This window comes from Bombina bombina, chromosome 5 (assembly GCF_027579735.1).
Source record: "Bombina bombina isolate aBomBom1 chromosome 5, aBomBom1.pri, whole genome shotgun sequence".
Taxonomy (NCBI): Eukaryota; Metazoa; Chordata; class Amphibia; order Anura; family Bombinatoridae; genus Bombina; species Bombina bombina.
In genome coordinates this window covers 876,547,516-876,565,725 of record NC_069503.1, presented here as the reverse complement: position 1 = coordinate 876,565,725, position 18,210 = coordinate 876,547,516, and the positions used below count along the sequence as shown (strand labels likewise).

The 18,210-nt window shown below is 40.5% G+C and overlaps 1 protein-coding gene across 1 annotated transcript in view; it reads left to right on the top strand.

Annotated features, from left to right (window-relative positions):
* PRKDC (protein kinase, DNA-activated, catalytic subunit) overlaps nt 1–18,210 on the top strand; it is a 2,064,551-nt gene that overhangs the window by 1,136,504 nt on the left and 909,837 nt on the right. The window contains 1 exon segment of the mRNA XM_053715028.1: nt 10,788–10,915. Coding sequence (XP_053571003.1) covers nt 10,788–10,915 — 128 coding nt within the window.

Here is an 18,210-nt window from a genome sequence, read left to right as displayed (position 1 = left end):
TCCCAAGGCGACTCTAGTGGATGCACTAGTAGCACCTTGGACCTTCAACCTAGCTTATGTGTTTCCACCGTTTCCTCTCATTCCCAGGCTGGTAGCCAGGATCAAACAGGAGAGGGCCTCAGTGATTTTGATAGCTCCTGCGTGGCTACGCAGGACTTGGTATGCAGACCTGGTGAATATGTCATCGGTTCCACCATGGAAGCTACCTTTGAGACAGGACCTTCTTGTTCAGGGTCCATTCGAACATCCAAATCTGGTCTCCCTCCAGCTGACGGCTTGGAGATTGAACGCTTGATTCTATCAAAGCGTGGGTTTTCAGATTCTGTGATAGATACTCTGGTTCAGGCCAGAAAACCAGTGACTAGAAAAATTTACCATAAAATATGGAAAAGATATATCTGTTGGTGTGAATCCAAGGGATTCCCATGGAATAAGATAAAAATTCCTAAGATTCTTTCCTTTCTGCAGGAAGGTTTGGATAAAGGATTATCTGCGAGTTCTCTAAAAGGACAGATTTCTGCTTTATCTGTCTTACTACACAAACGACTGGCAGCTGTGCCAGATGTTCAAGCATTTGTTCAGGCTCTGGTTAGAATCAAGCCTGTTTACAGACCTTTGACTCCTCCCTGGAGTCTAAATCTAGTTCTTTCAATTCTTCAAGGGGTTCCGTTTGAACCTCTACATTCCATAGATATTAAGTTATTATCTTGGAAAGTCTTGTTTTTGGTTGCTATTTCTTCTGCTAGAAGAGTTTCAGAGTTATCTGCTCTGCAGTGTACTCCGCCCTATCTGGTGTTTCATTCAGATAAGGTTGTTTTGCGTACTAAGCCTGGTTTTCTTCCAAAGGTTGTTTCCAACAAGAATATTAACCAGGAGATAGTTGTACCTTCTTTGTGTCTGAATCCAGTTTCAAAGAAGGAATGTTTGCTACACAATTTAGATGTAGTCCTTGCTCTAAAATTCTACTTAGCAGCTACAAAAGAGTTCAGACAAACATCTTCTCTGTTTGTCGTCTATTCTGGTAAAAGGAGAGGTCAAAAAGCGACTTCTACCTCTTTCCTTTTGGCTTAAAAGCATCATCCGATTGGCTTATGAGACTGCCGGACGGCAGCCTCCTGAAAGAATCACAGCTCACTCCACTAGGGCTGTGGCTTCCACATAGGCCTTCAAGAACGAGGCTTCTGTTGATCAGATATGTAAGGCAGCGACTTGGTCTTCACTGCACACTTTTGCCAAATTTTACAAATTTGATACTTTTGCTTCTTCGGAGGCTATTTTTGGGAAAAAGGTTTTGCAAGCTGTGGTGCCTTCCGTTTAGGTAACCTGATTTGCTCCCTCCCTTCATCCGTGTCCTAAAGCTTTGGTATTGGTTCCCACAAGTAAGGATGACGCCGTGGACCGGACACACCAATGTTGGAGAAAACAGAATTTATGCTTACCTGATAAATTACTTTCTCCAACGGTGTGTCCGGTCCACGGCCCGCCCTGGTTTTTTTAATCAGGTCTGATGAATTATTTTCTCTAACTACAGTCACCACGGTACCATATGGTTTCTCCTATATTTTTCCTCCTGTCCGTCGGTCGAATGACTGGGGTGGGCGGAGCCTAGGAGGGACTATATGGCCAGCTTTGCTGGGACTCTTTGCCATTTCCTGTTGGGGAAGAGATATTCCCACAAGTAAGGATGACGCCGTGGACCGGACACACCGTTGGAGAAAGTAATTTATCAGGTAAGCATAAATTCTGTTTTTTTAAGCAGAGGAAGTTTGCTCTGGTTTTCTTTGGGGTTTAGCCATAGTCCATGTCAGTCTCTTCAGTAGAGCAATTGGTGGCATTTTAAGCATTTGGGAATTTGTGGAGTATAATCCCCACTGGGCCTTCCAAGTAATTTCATACTGCCCTTGGTTGAAAGTTTGAGTAAGTTTACTCGGCCTTTTCTTTTTTCCACAGGTCCATGTGAGGTAGGAAGCCCCTCTCATACCAAGAGAGTTGTCCTGCTGCTGGACAGATTTTTGAGGTAAGTGCCTATTTCTTTCCCTGTTTTGATATAGGAGAATTTGGCACTTTGATAGTTAATTCTGTCTAAATATACAATCAGCCTTCTAGGTTAACGGTTTATTGTATGGCATTTTTGCAGGCACTGGGGATGTTTGGCTCAGTTTATGTTTTCACTTTGGTGTACATGTTTTTTGTTTGTGTATTAATGGCTACCGGGAGGTTTGTTAGGCCATGCCCACAATAGGTGGGCTTATCTAAGATAGCAAGGACATTTTTGGCGCCCTTTTAGCTGTTTCCTGTTGTTCCTGGATGTTGCATAGCTCCTCAGAGGTGGTTCAACGTTCTCTCCGGGACGGCAGTATGGGGGTCCAGATCATTTTCTGACTTTGTTTCCGGCAGCAAGGAGGTCAAGTAGGCACCTCAGCAGAGCTTGCTGAGGTGTGGAGGTTTCCTGTTGTTTTTTTGTGGAGCTGTTGCTCTGTTTATATTTATGTTTCTGTCTGAATTTCAGGTACTATAACGATTGTGTCTCTTTTTGCATTCATTTTGAAAAAAATTGTCGCTGCAAGATTTATTATGCAGTTTATTTAATGGATTTTCTAGTTTAAAAAAAAAAAAAAAAAATCTGTTTAAAATTTAAAAGGACAGTAACATTTTTTTTATTTCATTAAAATTGAATTGAACTTAGAATTTTTTATTCATTAAGGTTTTTTCCTTTGGAATAATATGGACCAAGATGCCCTGCAGGCTGCTGCTTGTTCTCTATGTTGAGCCTACTATCCCTTTTTATTCCTCTTGTATTGATAGAACATTACATTTCAAGGATAGACTTTTTGATTCTGAGCCTTCATTGTCTAGGGCGGATGTTGTTCAGGAGTCTCCTGTTCAGGCTAATCCGCAGCTTTTTCCTCATTCGTCCCAATCTTCTGCAGTGCCCTGTGTTTCGTCTCAGGTTGTTTTTTCCTTGCAGGATATGGCTACCCATATATCCTTGGCAGTATCTGAGGCTTTGTCTGCTTTTCCTGTGTTACAGGGGAAGCGCAAAAGGTAGTATAAGGCTTCTGATTCTGTTGCAATTGTGTCTAGTGTTTCTTCTCATAAGTCTGAGGAGGAAGATACTTCAGTAGCATCTGAGGGTGAGATCTCGGATTATGATAGTGTATATCCTTCTTCTGAACCTGAGGTTGCTTCCTTTAGGTTTAAGCTGGAGCACCTTTGTTTGTTACTCAAGGAGGTTTTGGCTACCTTGGATGACTGAGGCGTCAATCATGGTTATTCCTAAGAAATCTAGAAAACTTAATACGTTTTTTGATGTCCCTTCCTCGGTGGAAGTTTTTCCTCTACCAGATCGTGTTTCAGATATTATTGCACGAAAATGGGAGAAACCTGGGATTCCTTTTTCCCCTTCTCCAATTTTTAGGATGATGTTTCCTATTGCTGATTCTATTATGGAATCTTGGCAGATGGTTCCTAAGGTGGAGGGAGCAGTTTCCACTCTGATTAGTTGGCTAATTCCTTTATTACAAATGCTTCTCTACAGGTCATCAAGTTGGGAACTAAAATTTCATGTTTTGCCATTTTAGCTTGCAGAGCTTTATGGTTAAAATCCTAATCTGTGGATGTGTCCTCTAAGCTTTTGTCTATTCCTTACAAGGGTCAAACCTTGTTTGGGCCAGGTTTGGCTGAGATTATTTCTGATATTACGGGAGGGAAGGGGCATTCTCTTCCTCAGGATGAATGAAATAAACAGAAGGGTCGGCAGAGTAATTTTCGTTCCTTTCATAACTTCTCTGGCAAATCTTCCTCTTCTTCCTCCAAGCAGGAAAAGTCCAAGCCATCTTGGAAGTCAAATTAGTCTTGGAATAAGGGGAAGCAGTCCAGGAAGCCTGTTGCTGACTTGAAATCAGCATTTAGGGTCTGCCCTCGATCTGGGAATGGATCTTGTGGGGGGCAGACTCTCTTTCTTTGCTCAAGCTTGGGTTTGAGATGTTCAAGATCCCTGGGTGGTAGATATTGTGTCCCAGGGTTACACACTGGAGTTGAAGAATTTTCTTCCCAGAGGCAGGTTTCTTCTCTCCATGTTATCTGTAAACCAGATAAAAGGAGAGGCGGTCTTACGTTGTGTTCAGTATCTATCCGACATTTTACAGGACAGGGTATGGCTTTTGCAGTTACTTGGACAATATTTATCTTGTAAGGTGTATCCAGTCCACGGGTTCATCCATTACTTGTGGGATATTCTCCTTCCCAACAGGAAGCTGCAAGAGGACACCCACAGCAGAGCTGTCTATATAGCTCCCCCCCTAACCCCCACCTCCAGTCATTCTCTTGCAGCTCTCGACAAGATAGGAAGTATCAAGAGATGTGTGGTGACTTAGTGTAGTTTTACCTTCAATCAAAAGTTTATTTTTAAACGGTACCGGCGTTGTACTGTTTTTCTCTCAGGCAGAAATTAGAAGAAGAATTCTGCCTGGAGGTTGATGATCTTAGCGGTTTGTAACTAAGGTCCATTGCTGTTCTCACACATAACTGAAGAGTATGGGAAAACTTCAGTTGGGGGAACGGTCTGCAGATTACCTGCTTTGAGGTATGTTCAGTATTTTTATTTCTAGAGAGATGATAAGTTCTAGAAAATGCTGACACAGCCTTGTGTAATTGAGGTAAGCCTGATGCAGTGATTTAACAACGACTGGGATCATGCTTACAAAACAGAGTAATACTCATGTTAATACTCATATTACTTAGTGACAAAACGTGTACGTTTCATAAATAGGACGTTTTTTTCTCTGAGGGAGATGAGTCTTTATTTGGGGCCTAGTTTTCCACATGGCTAGTCAGATACTCCTAGGAGTATTTTCTTAAGGCCCCTCTGGCATCCAGTACATGGTGGGAGGGGCCTATTTTCGCGCTCTAGATGCGCAGTTTCCTTCAGACTGAGACATCCAGCTTCCCTAGAGGAGTCCTCTGGCATCTGAGGACCACTATAGAGGGTTTATTTCTTCCCTAAATCGTATTTGAGGGCAGGTAGGAGCCTCAGCAGAGCTGTGGCAAGGTGTTTAACTGTATTTTAACGGTGGTTAACGTTTTTTAAATCCGGTTTGGGGCCTAAAGGGTTAATCATCCATTTGCAAGTAGGTGCAATGTTGCTTTAGTCCCTTACACACACTGTAAAAATTTCAAAGACTTCACTATATTTTTACACTGTTTTGCAGTTTAAGTGCTAGTTTTTTTCTCTTAAAGGCACAGTAACGTTTTTGTTTAATTCCTGTTTCATCTTTATTAAAGTGTTTTCCAAGCTTGCTTGTCTCATTACTAGTCTGTTAAACATGTCTGACATAGAGGAAACTCCTTGTTCAATATGTTTGGAAGCCATTGTGGAACCCCCTCTTAGAATGTGTACCAAATGTACTGAAATTTCTATAAACTATAAAGACCATATTATGGCGCTTAAAGATTTATCTCCAGAGGATTCTCTGACTGAAAAAAGGGAGATTATGCCATCTAGCTCTCCCCATGTGTCAGAACCTATAACTCCCGCTCAAGTGACGCCAAGTACATCATCTAGCGCGTCTAATTCTTTTACCTTACAGGACATGGCGGCAGTTATGAATGCTACCCTCTCAGAGGTATTGTCCAAACTGCCAGGGTTACAAGGAAAGTGAGACAGCTCTGGGGCTAGAACAAATACAGAGCTTTCTGACGCTTTAATACCTGTGTCCGATATACCCTCACAATACTCAGAAGCCGAGGCAGGAGAGCTTCTATCTGTGGGTGACATTTCAGATTCAGGGAAGGCGTTGCTTCAGTCTGACTCTGAAATGACAGCATTTAAATTTAAGCTCGAACACCTCCGCTTATTGCTTAGGGAGGTTTTAGCGACTCTGGATGACTGTGAACCCGTTGTAGTTCCAGAGAAATTGTGTTTCCTTCCTAGGAACTCTGATAGATTCAGTAGAAATGAAATTTTTTCTGACAGAGGTCAGGTTATCAAAGCTTCTAACTTCTTGCCGTGTTCTTCATTCCACTTATCGGCCGTCAGTGGCTCAGTGTATGAAAATGATCAGCCTGATGGTAGCGGCAATGGACATAGTTCCGTTTGCCCGCCTACATCTCAGACCACTGCAACTTTGCATGCTCAATCAGTGGGATGGGGACTACACAGATTTGTCTCCTCTGTTAAATCTGGATCAAGAGACCAGGGATTCTCTTCTCTGGTGGTTATCTCGGGTCCATCTGTCCAGGAGAATGAGTTTCTGCAGGCCAGAATGGACTATAGTGACGACAGATGCCAGCCTTCTGGGCTGGGGCACAGTCTGGAATTCCCTGAAGGCTCAGGGTTCTTGGACTCAGGAGGAGGCCCTCCTTCCGATAAACATTCTGGAGCTAAGAGCGATATTCAATGCTCTTCAGGCTTGGCCTCAACTAGCTGCGGTCAGATTCATCAGATTGCAGTCGGACAATATCACGACTGTAGCCTATATCAACCATCAGGGGGGAACAAGTAGTCCCCTGGCAATGATGGAGGTTTCCAAGATAATTCTTTGGGCAGAGGTTCACTCTTGCCATTTCTCAGCTGTCCATATCCCAGGAGTAGAGAACTGGGAGGCGGACTTTCTAAGTCGGCAGACTTTTCATCCGGGGGAGTGGGAGCTCCATCCGGAGGTATTTGCCCAGCTGATTCAACTATGGGGCAAACCAGAACTGGATCTGATGGCGTCTCGTTAGAACGCCAAGCTTCCTCGTTACAGGTCCAGGTCAAGGGATCCCCAGGCAACGCTGATAGATGCTCTAGCAGTGCCCTGGTCCTTCAGCCTGGCTTATGTGTTTCCACCATTTCCTCTCCTCCCTCGTCTGATTGCCAAGATCAAGCAGGAGAGAGCTTCGGTGATTTTGATAGCACCTGTGTGGCCATGCAGGACTTGGTATGCAGATCTGGTGGACATGTCATCCTTTCCACCATGGACTCTGCCGCTGAGGCAGGACCTTCTACTCCAAGGTCCATTCAAACATCCAAATCTAATTTCTCTGTGTCTGACTGCTTGGAGATTGAACGCTTGATTTTATCAAAACGTGGTTTCTCCGAGTCGGTCATTGATACCTTGATTCAGGCTCGAAAAGCCTGTCACCAGGAAAATATATCCTAAGATATGGTGTAAATATCTTCATTGGTGTGAATCCAAGGGTTACTCGTGGAGTAAGGTCAGGATTCCTAGGATATTATCTTTTCTCCAAGAAGGATTGGAAAAGGGATTATCGGCTAGTTCCTTAAAGGGACAGATTTCTGCTCTGTCTATTCTTTTGCACAAGCGTCTGGCTGATGTTCCAGACGTTCAGGCGTTTTGTCAGGCTTTGGTTAGAATCAGGCCTGTGTTTAAACCTGTTGCTCCGCCATGGAGTTTAAATTTAGTTCTTAAAGTTCTTCAAGGGGTTCCGTTTGAACCTTTGCATTCCATAAATATCAAGCTTTTCTCTTGGAAAGTTCTGTTCCTAGTAGCTATCTCTTCGGCTCGAAGAGTTTCAGAGTTATCTGCCTTACAGTGTGATTTCCCTTATCTGATCTTCCATGCAGATAAGGTAGTTTTGCGTACCAAACCTGGGTTTCTTCCTAAGGTGATATCTAATAAGAATATCAATCAGGAAATTGTTGTTCCGTCACTGTGTCCTAATCCTTCTTCAAAGAAGGAACGTCTGTTACAGAATCTTGATGTGGTTTGTGCTTTTAAAGTTTTATTTGCAAGCTACTAAGGATTTTCGTCAAACATCGGCATTGTTTGTTGTATATTCTGGAAAGAGGAGAGGCCAAAATGCTTCGGCAACTTCTCTTTCTTTTTGGCTGAGAAGCATAATCCGTTTAGCTTATGAGACTGCTGGCCAGCAGCCTCCTGAAAGAATTACAACTCATTCTACTAGAGCGGTAGCTTCCACATGGGCTTTTAAATATGAGGCCTCTGTTGAACAGATTTGTAAGGCGGTGACTTGGTCTTCGCTTCATACTTTTTCTAAATTCTACAAATTTGATACTTTTGCTTCCTCGGAGGCTATTTTTGGGAGAAAGGTCTTACAAGCAGTTGTGCCTTCCATTTAAGTTCCTGCCTTGTCCCTCCCTTCATCCGTGTCCTAAAGCTTTGGTATTGGTATCCCACAAGTAATGGATGAACCCGTGGACTGGATACACCTTACAAGAGAAAACAAAATTTATGCTTACCTGATAAATTTCTTTCTCTTGTGGTGTATCCAGTCCACGGCCCGCCCTGTCACTTTAAGGCAGGTGTTTTTATTTTTAAAATTATAGTCACCACTGCACCCTATAGTTTCTCCTTTTTCTTACTTGTCTTCGGTCGAATGACTGGAGGTGGGAGCTATATAGACAGCTCTGCTGTGGGTGTCCTCTTGCAGCTTCCTGTTGGGAAGGAGAATATCCCACAAGTAATGGATGAACCCGTGGACTGGATACACCACAAAAGAAAGAAATTTATTAGGTAAGCATAAATTTTGTTTTTTGTTCAGGTGCCATCTTTTCTTTTAGCAACAGCTCACACCAGACAAAAATAACAAAGGGCAAAGGTCTCCTTTTTACTGTTGATTATAAACTCCATGCATCTGTATTTGACAAAGCAACACAAACTCAATCTTTAAAAATGTGGCTTGCACTAATGTCTCTGATAAGTTTGCTGGATATTTCAGTAATGCATTCCCTTGTTAGATGTCTCACCAGAGTATCTTGCAAGCAATGTACTTTCTTAGTACCTCTTGTAAAATTATTATCAAAGACACAAGTCACTGTGGTTGAGGATCTCCGAGATCGCAGGGACTTCTGTCTCCTCAGGAAGCGAGGTTACCAATCAATGTTCAAAAACTTTGTGCCATTTTCTGAACTCTTCAAGTTTGGCCTCTTCAGAGCGGTGCCATACATTTGTTTTTAATCTGACAACTGAAGAATCCTAAATCAATCACCAAGGAGGTACTTGCAGTGTTCCAGCAATCAAAGGAGTATCTCATATTTTGTCATGGGCCTTCAGTGTACAATTTCGGCAATCCACATTCTAGGGACCAACAACTGAGTTGTCAATTTCTCCATTCAGGGAAGTGGTCTCTCAATCAGAAGATTTTTTTTATTAGTTTGGTCAGCGTTGGTGTCTGCCAGATATAGACTTATTAGCTCTCGGCTGAATCACAAACTTCCCAGGTATGGTGAAAGGTCCGGAGACTCACAATCTAAGCTCATGGATGCCCTACCAGTTTCTTAGCCATGTATTTTCTCCAGTTGTACTCTGTCCAAGTGTAATTGCTTGGCTCAAGCAGGAACACACATTAGCTATTCTTAAAGCTCCAGCATGGCCATGCAGAACTTGGTATGTGAATCTGATTCAAATGTACAGCGTTTTACCATGGCTTCTTTCTTGACGTCACGAGGACCTTTCATTCATCAAAATCTTCAATCTCTCAATTTCACTGCTTGGAGACTTAACAGTTAAATTTTTTTCAAAGGGGTTTTTAAGATACAATGGCAAACTCACTCTCATTCGGGCTCATAAACCTGTTACTAGGAAAATATATAATAAAGTATGGAAGATTTATCTTTAATGGTGTGTTAAAATACATTTTTGTTTGCGTTCTTTTAGTATTCCTAGATTTCTTCATTTTCATCAGGATGTTCTGGATAAAGGTTTACAAAAAGAAAATAGAGAGACACACTCACCTGAGACAGACAAAAAAGCTAGAAAAACATCTGTGCTTGATCATAAGGCCAGTGCCACTCAGGGTGCAGTCTCTTTTAGAATACTTTGCCTTTCACTAAAAAGAAATATCCTGTAGCATATCAGTCTGATCAGTCCAGTCTGATTCTGCCCAATAAAAGTCCAGCCCTAAATAGGTGCCTGCCGTCATTTTTGTCCCACCCATTTCTCGTGGTCTCCACATATTTGGTATTAGTTCCCAACAGTAAGGACTTGTGGACCCTCACCACCTTAAGAAAAAGAAAACATTATTTATGTTCACATGATAAATTGATTTCTTTCTTGGTGCTAAGAGTCTACAAGACCCACCCAAGTTTGTTTCAATCTTGTTGACAGCAGTTCTAGTTTGTGCCTCATTTGTCTTACTTTGTCTTTTCTTACTTTTCTGTTTTCTCCTTCTACTTGACTACACTTTAGACTAGGATGTACAGGAAAGTGGGAGGGATTAAAAGCTCTTGGTGTAGGGTGTCTGCCTCTTCCTGGTGGCCAGGTGTTAAATTTCCAACAGTAAGGACTTGTTGACTCTCACCACTAAAAAAGAAAGTAATTTAGCATGTAAGCATAAATAGTTTTTCTTTTTCTTTTTGAAGGAACAAAACAATATTGTTGATAACATGAATTTATCAAAATAGAAAACTATTACCACAGTAATACAACATTATCAGGAAAAAAAAATAACCATTACATCGTTATAGATGTACCCCACTCAAGGCCTCAACAGTAACATAAGGAAAACCTCAAACAAACCACGTCTGAAAATATCTTTATCCATCATTTTTCATACCATTAGTGTACGAAAACTATATATTCTTAAAGTATTCTTGCCATAAAAAGCTATAGAATAAAATCTTGTAGGAGATTGGCTGGCATATGAAGATATTTAAAACTGGTATATCTTTTATGTTCCCTTTAAGTTGTTTCTTGTCTCTTTCATCTTAACTCTATTACCATTGAATAAGCTTAGGATAGTAGAAATTAGGATCTTATAGTCGTAAATACAGCAGATAAATGCATTTTTTAAATGTAACATGGTTGACTGATTTTTACTTTTAGTTTCTAGATGCACTTGAATTGTCCCAGAGTTCTATGCTCTTACAATTAATGGCTGAAATTCTTTGTCGGGACAGTGAACATTTCATGGAAACACTGTTTCAAAGCACCTTTAAAAAGCTAGCTCAAAGGTAATCATAATGCTTTTTAAATACATCTTTTTCAATTTTTATTACCACTTTCTTATTTAAAATATAAAGGGACATAATAGTAAAAGTTGTTTTCTATTTAAATAGTCTCCTTGTGAACTACACTACATTAAGTGAAAAACAAACACTATTAGACAAAAAAAAACTAGTTTCTGAAAGTAGCCATATATTGGGGCAGTATATTGTGTCGATTACAACTCTACACTCTTGTTGCTGGTGATGTAGATCTTTGTTGGTTTTCATACAAACACTAATTAGCAGTGCAGTCAATTAGTATGAGATGCATATATATATATATATATATATATATATATATATATATATATATATATATATATATATATACACAGTGGGGCAAAAAAGTATTTAGTCAGCCACCAATTGTGCAAGTTCTCCCACTTAAGAAGATGGGAGAGGCCTGTAATTTTCATCATATGTATACCTCAACAATGAGAGACAAAATGTGGAAACAAATCCAGACAATCACATTGTCTGATTTGGAAAGAATTTATTTGCATATTATAGTGGAAAATAAGTATTTGGTCACCTACAAACAAGCAAGATTTCTGGCTCTCACAGACCTGTATCTTCTTCTTTAAGAGGCTCCTATGTCCTCCACTCATTACCTGTATTAATGGCACCTGTTTTAACTTGTTATCAGTATAAAAGACACCTGTCCACAACCTCAAACAGTCACACTCCAAACTCCACTATGGTGAAGACCAAAGAGCTGTCGAAGGACACCAGAAACAAAATTGTAGACCTGCACCAGGCTGGGAAGACTGACTCTGCAATAGGCAAACAGCTTTGTGTGAAGAAATCAACTGTGGGAGCAATTAGAAAATGGAAGACATACAAGACCATTGATAATCTCCCTCGATCTGGGGCTCCACGCAAGATCTCACCTGTGGGGTCAAAATGATCACAAGAACGGTGAACAAACATCCCAGAACCACACGGGGGAACTAGTGAATGACCTGCAGAGAGCTGGGACCAACGTAACAAAGGCTACCATCAGTAACACACTAAGCCGCCATGGACTCAGATCCTGCAGTGCCAGCGGTGTCTCCTTGCTTAAGCCAGTACATGTCCGGGACCATCTGAAGTATTCTAGAGAGCATTTGGATGATCCAGAAGCGGATTGGGAAAATGTCATATGGTCAGATGAAACCAAAGTAGAAGAGTTTGGTAGAAACACAACTCGTCGTGTTTGGAGGAGAGAGAATGCTGAGTTGCAACCAAAGAACACCATACCTACTGTGAAGCATGGGGGTGGCAACATCATGCTTTGGGGCTGTTTCTCTGCAAAGGTAACAGGACGACTGATCCGTGTACATGAAAGAATGAATGGGGCCATGTATCGTGAGATTTTGAGTGCAAACCTCCTTCCATCAGCAAGGGCATTGAAGATGAAACGTGGCTGGGTCTTTCAGCATGACAGTGATCCCAAACACACTGCCCGGGCAACAAAGGAGTGGCTTCGTAAGAAGCATTTCAAGGTCCTGGCGTGGCCTAGCCAGTCTCCAGATCTTAACCCCATAGAAACCCTTTGAAGGGAGTTGAAAGTCCATGTTGCCCAGCGACAGCCCCAAAACATCACTGCTCTAGAGGAAATCTGCATGCAGGAATGGGCCAACATACCAGCAACAGTGTGTGACAACCTTGTGAAGACTTACAGAAAATGTTTGATCTCTCTCATTGCCAACAAAGGATATATAACAAAGTATTGAGATGAACTTTTGATATTGACCAAAACTTATTTTCCACCATAATTTGCAAATAAATTCTTTACAAATCAGACAATGTGATTGTCTGGATTTGTTTCCACATTTTGTCTCTCATAGTTGAGGTATACCTATGATGAAAATTACAGTCCTCTCTCATCTTCTTAAGTGGGAGAACTTACACAATTGGTGGCTGACTAAATACTTTTTTACCCCACTGTATATATAATCTTTGTATTGATTTTTTGTTATGTACTGTATGTGTCAATAATACTTTAACTTTTCATTTTTCATTGCACTGAATCCTTCCATAGAGGAAATATTGAGGCTACTCTTGGACCTCGGACATGTAAAGGTGTCATCCAATGAGAGGATTAACAAATATATTTGTCAATATAATACAGAATAGATCTTATAGTGCATCATATTACCATTGAACACATGAGATCATAATTGGGTATAGAATATAAATAGCAAACATCATGCTTTCCAAAAGACCTCAAGTTTACATTTGACAAAGGGTAAAATTAACTGAAATGCTTATATTTAGAGTTCATACTAAATTAGTGACTAAACCAAGATCTCCTTAGTTCAGTATCATTGTATATGAATGGGAACAACATGAATCTGTATGCACTGTACACGCTATATTTGTTCTAGAATAGAGAACACAATAGAAAGGGGAAAAAATAGTAGATTAGGTTCCTAACTATATAGTTTATATATAAAAACATAATTTATGTAAGCACTTACCTGATAAATTAATTTATTTCATATTGGCAAGAGTCCATGAGCTAATGACGTATGGGATATACAATCCTACCAGGAGGGGCAAAGTTTCCCAAACCTTAAAATGCCTATAAATACACCCCTCACCACACCCACAATTCAGTTTAACGAATAGCCAAGTAGTGGGGTGATAGAAAAAGGAGTAAAAAGCATCAAAAAAGGAACTGGAAATAAAAACATAACCACCATAAAAAGGGTGGGTCTCATGGACTCTTGCCAATATGAAAGAAATGAATTTATCAGGCAAATTCTTACATAAATTATGTTTTCTTTCATGTAATTGGCAAGAGTCCATGAGTTAGTGATGAGTATGGGATAGTAATACCCAAGATGTGGAACTCCACAGAAGAGTCACTAGAGAGGGAGGGATAAAAAATAATAACAGCCATTTTCCACTGAAAAAAATAAATCCACAACCCAAAAAAATAAGTTTTTTCTCATAATTGAAAAGAAAAAAACTTAAAATAAAAGCAGATGAATCAAACTGAAACAGCTGCCTGAAGAACTTTTCTACCAAAAACTGCATCCGAAGAGGCAAATACATTAAAATGGTAGAATTTAGTAAATGTATGCAAAGAATCAAGTTGCTGCTTTGCAAATCTGATCAGCTGAAGCTTCATTCTTAAAAGCCCACGAAGTGGGGACTAATCTAGTAGAATGAGCTGTGATTCTCTGACCCAACTCCAAGTAAGCCTGATGAATTAAAAGCTTTAACCAAGATGCCAAGGAAATGGCAGAAGTTTTCTGACCTTTCCTAGAACCAGAAAAGACAACAAATAGACTAGAAGTCTTCCTGAAATCTTTAGTAGCTTCAACATAATATTTCAAAGCTCTTACAACATCCAGAGAATATAAGGATCTCTCCAAAGAATTATTAGGATTAGGACACAAAGAGGGAACAACAATTTCCCTATTAATATTGTTAGAATTCACAACCTTAGGTAGGAATTTAAATGAAGTCCGCAAAACTGCCTTATCCTGATGGAAAATCAGAAAAGGAGACTCACAATAAAAGCAGATAATTTGGAAACTCTTCTAGCAGAACAGATGGCTAAAAGGAACAACACTTTCCAAGAACGTAGTTTAATGCCCAAAGAATGCATAGGCTCAAAAGGAAGAACCTGTAAAGCCTTCAAAACCAAATTAAGACACCAAGGAGGAGAGATTGATTTTAATGACAGGCTTGATACGGACCAAAGCCTGTACAAAACAGTGAATCTCAAGAAGTTTAGCAATCTTTCTGTGAAATACAACAGAGCAGAGATTTGTCCCTTCAAGGAACTTGCAGACAAACCTTTATCCAAACCATCTTGAAGAAACTGTAAAATTCTAGGAATTCTAAAAGAATGCCAGGAGAATTTATGAAATGAACATCATGAAATATAAGTCTTCCAAACTCGATAATAAATCTTCCTAGAGACAGATTTACGAGCCTGTAACATAGTATCAATCACTGAGTCAGAGAAACCTCTATGACTAAGCTTTCAATTTTCATACCTTCAAATTTAATGATTTGAGATCCTGATGGAAAAACAGCCCTTGAGACAGAAGGTCTGGTCTTAAAGGAAGTGGCCAAGGTTGGCAACTGGATATCCAGACAAGATCCGCATACCAGAACCTGTGAGGCCATGCTGGTGCTACCGGAAACACAAACGATCATTCCATGATGATCTTGGAGATCACTCTTGGAAGAAGAACTAGAGGCAGGAAGATATAAGCAGGTTGGTAAAACCAAGGAACGTAAAACCAAGGAACTGCTAAGGCATCCACTGCTTCCGCCTGAGGATCCCTGGACCTAGAAAGGTACCTAGGAAGTTTCTTGTTTAGATGTGAAGCCATCAGATCTATTTCTGTAAGACCCCACATCTGAACAATCTGAAAAAACACATCTGGATGGAGCGACCACTCCCCCGGATGTAAAGTCTGACGGCTGAGATAATCCGCTTCCCAATTGTCTACACCTGGGATATGTACCGCAGAAATTAGACAAGAGCTGGATTCTGCCCAAGAAAGTATCCAAGATACTTCTTTCATAGCTAGGGGACAGTGAGTCCCACCCTGATGATTGACATATGCCACAGTTGTGATATTGTCTGAAAACAAATGAACAGTACTCTCTTCAACAAAGGCCAACCTGAAGAGCCCTGAAAATAGCACTGAGTTCTAAAATATTGATTTGTAATCTCTCCTCTTGAGATTTTCAATCCCCTTGTGCTGTCAGAGATCCCCAGACAGCTCCCCAACCTGAAAGACTTGCATCTGTCACAGTCCAGGTTGGATGAACAAAAGAGGCCCCTTGAACTATACGATGGTGATCTAACCACCAAGTCAGAGAGAGTCGAACATTGGGATTTAAGGATATTAATTGTGATATCTTTGCATAATCCCTGCACCATTGATTCAGCATACAAAGCTGGAGAGGTCTCATATGAAAACGAGCAAAGGGGATCGTGTCCGATGCTGCAGTCATGAGACCTAAAACTTCCATGCACATAGCTACTGAAGGCAATGATTGAGACTGAAGGTTTCCGACAAGCTAAAACCAATTTTATTTGTCTCTTGTCTGTTAGAGACAGAGTCATGGACACTGAATCTATCTGGGAACCTAAAAAGGTGATCCTTGTCTGAGGAATCAAGGAACTCTTTGGTAAATTGATTCTCCAACCATGTCTTTGAAGAAACAACACTAGTTGATTTGTGTGAGATTCGGCAGAATGTAAAGACTGAGCTAGTACCAAGATATCGTCAAAATAAGGAAACACTGCAATACCCTGTTTTCTGATTACAGAGAGTAGGGCACCGAGAACCTTTGAAAAAATCCTTTGAGCTGTCGCTAGGCCAAATGGAAGAGTGAAAAATTTGTAATGCTTGTCTAGAAAAGAGAATCTCAGAAACCGATAGTGGTCTGGATGAATCGGAATATGAAGATATGCATCCTGTAAGTCTATTGTGGACGTATAATGACCTTGCTGAACAAAAGGCAGAATAGTCCTTATAGTCACCATCTTGAAAGTTGGCACTCTTGCAAAACGATTAAAAATTTTCAGATCCAGAACTGGCCTGAATAAATTTTCTTTCTTTGGGAGAACAGATTTGAATAAAACTCCAGACCCTGTTCCTGAAACGGAACTGGTATGATTACCCCTGAAAGCTCCAGGTTTGAAACACACTTCAGAAAAGCCTGAGCCATCACTGGATTTGCTGGGACGTGTGAGAGAAAAAAATCTTCTCACAGGAGGTCTTACTCTGAATCCATTGATTTTGGACAAAATCTGCTTAAATGGCTTGGAAAATTGTTAATCTGCCCCCCAACCCCACCATCTGAGCTGGAATGAGGGCCACACCTTCATGCAGACTTGGGGGCTGACTTTGGTATCTTAAACGGCTTGGATTTATTCCAACTTGAATAAGGTTTCCAATTGGAACCAGATTCTTTGGGGGAAGGATTGGCTTTCTGTTCCTTATTCTGTCGAAATTAACGAAAACTATTAGATGCTTTAGATTTACCCTTAGATCTCTTACCCTGAGGTAAAAAAACTCCCCTCCAGTGACAGTTGAAATAGTTGAATCCAACTGAGAACCAAACAAATTGCTACCTTGGAAAGAAAGAGCTAGTAATCTAGACTTAGAACTGTTATCAGGCAGCAGGAATCCAACAGTGGTTTCTGAGACAGGATCAGATTGAGACATCTTGCAAATGTAAGAAAAAAAAACAACATATAAAGCAAAATAATCAATTTCTATGGCAGTTTCAGGAAAGGGAAAAAATGCAAACAGCATAGACCTCTGAGCATAGAAAAAGGCAAGGGACATATAGGAAGTGGGGTTTAAATTAATAAATTATTTGGCGCCAAGTATGACGCACAACTCCAAAAAATAAATTTTGGCTCTAACAACATCTGGAAATGACGCAACTCGCGTCATGGCAGATGCAACCTTGTGCGAGGAAACCTGGCGTCAATTAAGACGCTGGAAATTACGTTTGCATCACCAAATGTACATTCGCGCCAAAAAAATCTCGTGCCAAGAATGACGCAATAAATATTAGCATTTTGCGGCCTTCCAAGCCTAATGTTGCCCGCAAAATTTAATAAAAACAGTCAATTTCAAAGAAAAGACTATACCCCAGGTAAGAAAAAATAACTTCCTAAATATGTTTTTCCCAATTTTGAAACTGATAGTCTGCAAAAGGAAATATACATAAACCTGACTCATAGCAAATATAAGTGTAATACATATTTTTAGAACTTTACATTAATACATAAAGTGCCAAACCATAGCTGAGAGTGTCTTAAGTAATGTAAACATACTTACTGAAAGACACCCATCAACATATAGCAGATAGCTAAACCAGTACTGACACAGTTATCAATAGAGGTAATGGAATATGAGAGTATATCGTCGATCTGAAAAGGGAGGTAGGAGATGAATTTCTACGACCGATGACATAGAACCTACAAAAAGATTTCCTGCGATGAAAACCATAGAATACAATAGGTGATACTCCCTTCACATCCCTCTGTCATTCGCTGTACTCTGAGAGGAATCAGGCTTCAAAATGCTGAGAAGCGCATATCACAGAAGAAAATCAAGCGCAAACTTACTTCACCACCTCCATAGGGAGGCAACGTTTGTAAAACTGAATTGTGGGTGTGGTGAAGGGTGTATTTATAGGCATTTTGAGTTTGGAAAACTTTGCCCCTCCTGGTAGGATTGTATATCCCATACATCACTAGCTCATGGACTCTTGCCAATTACATGAAG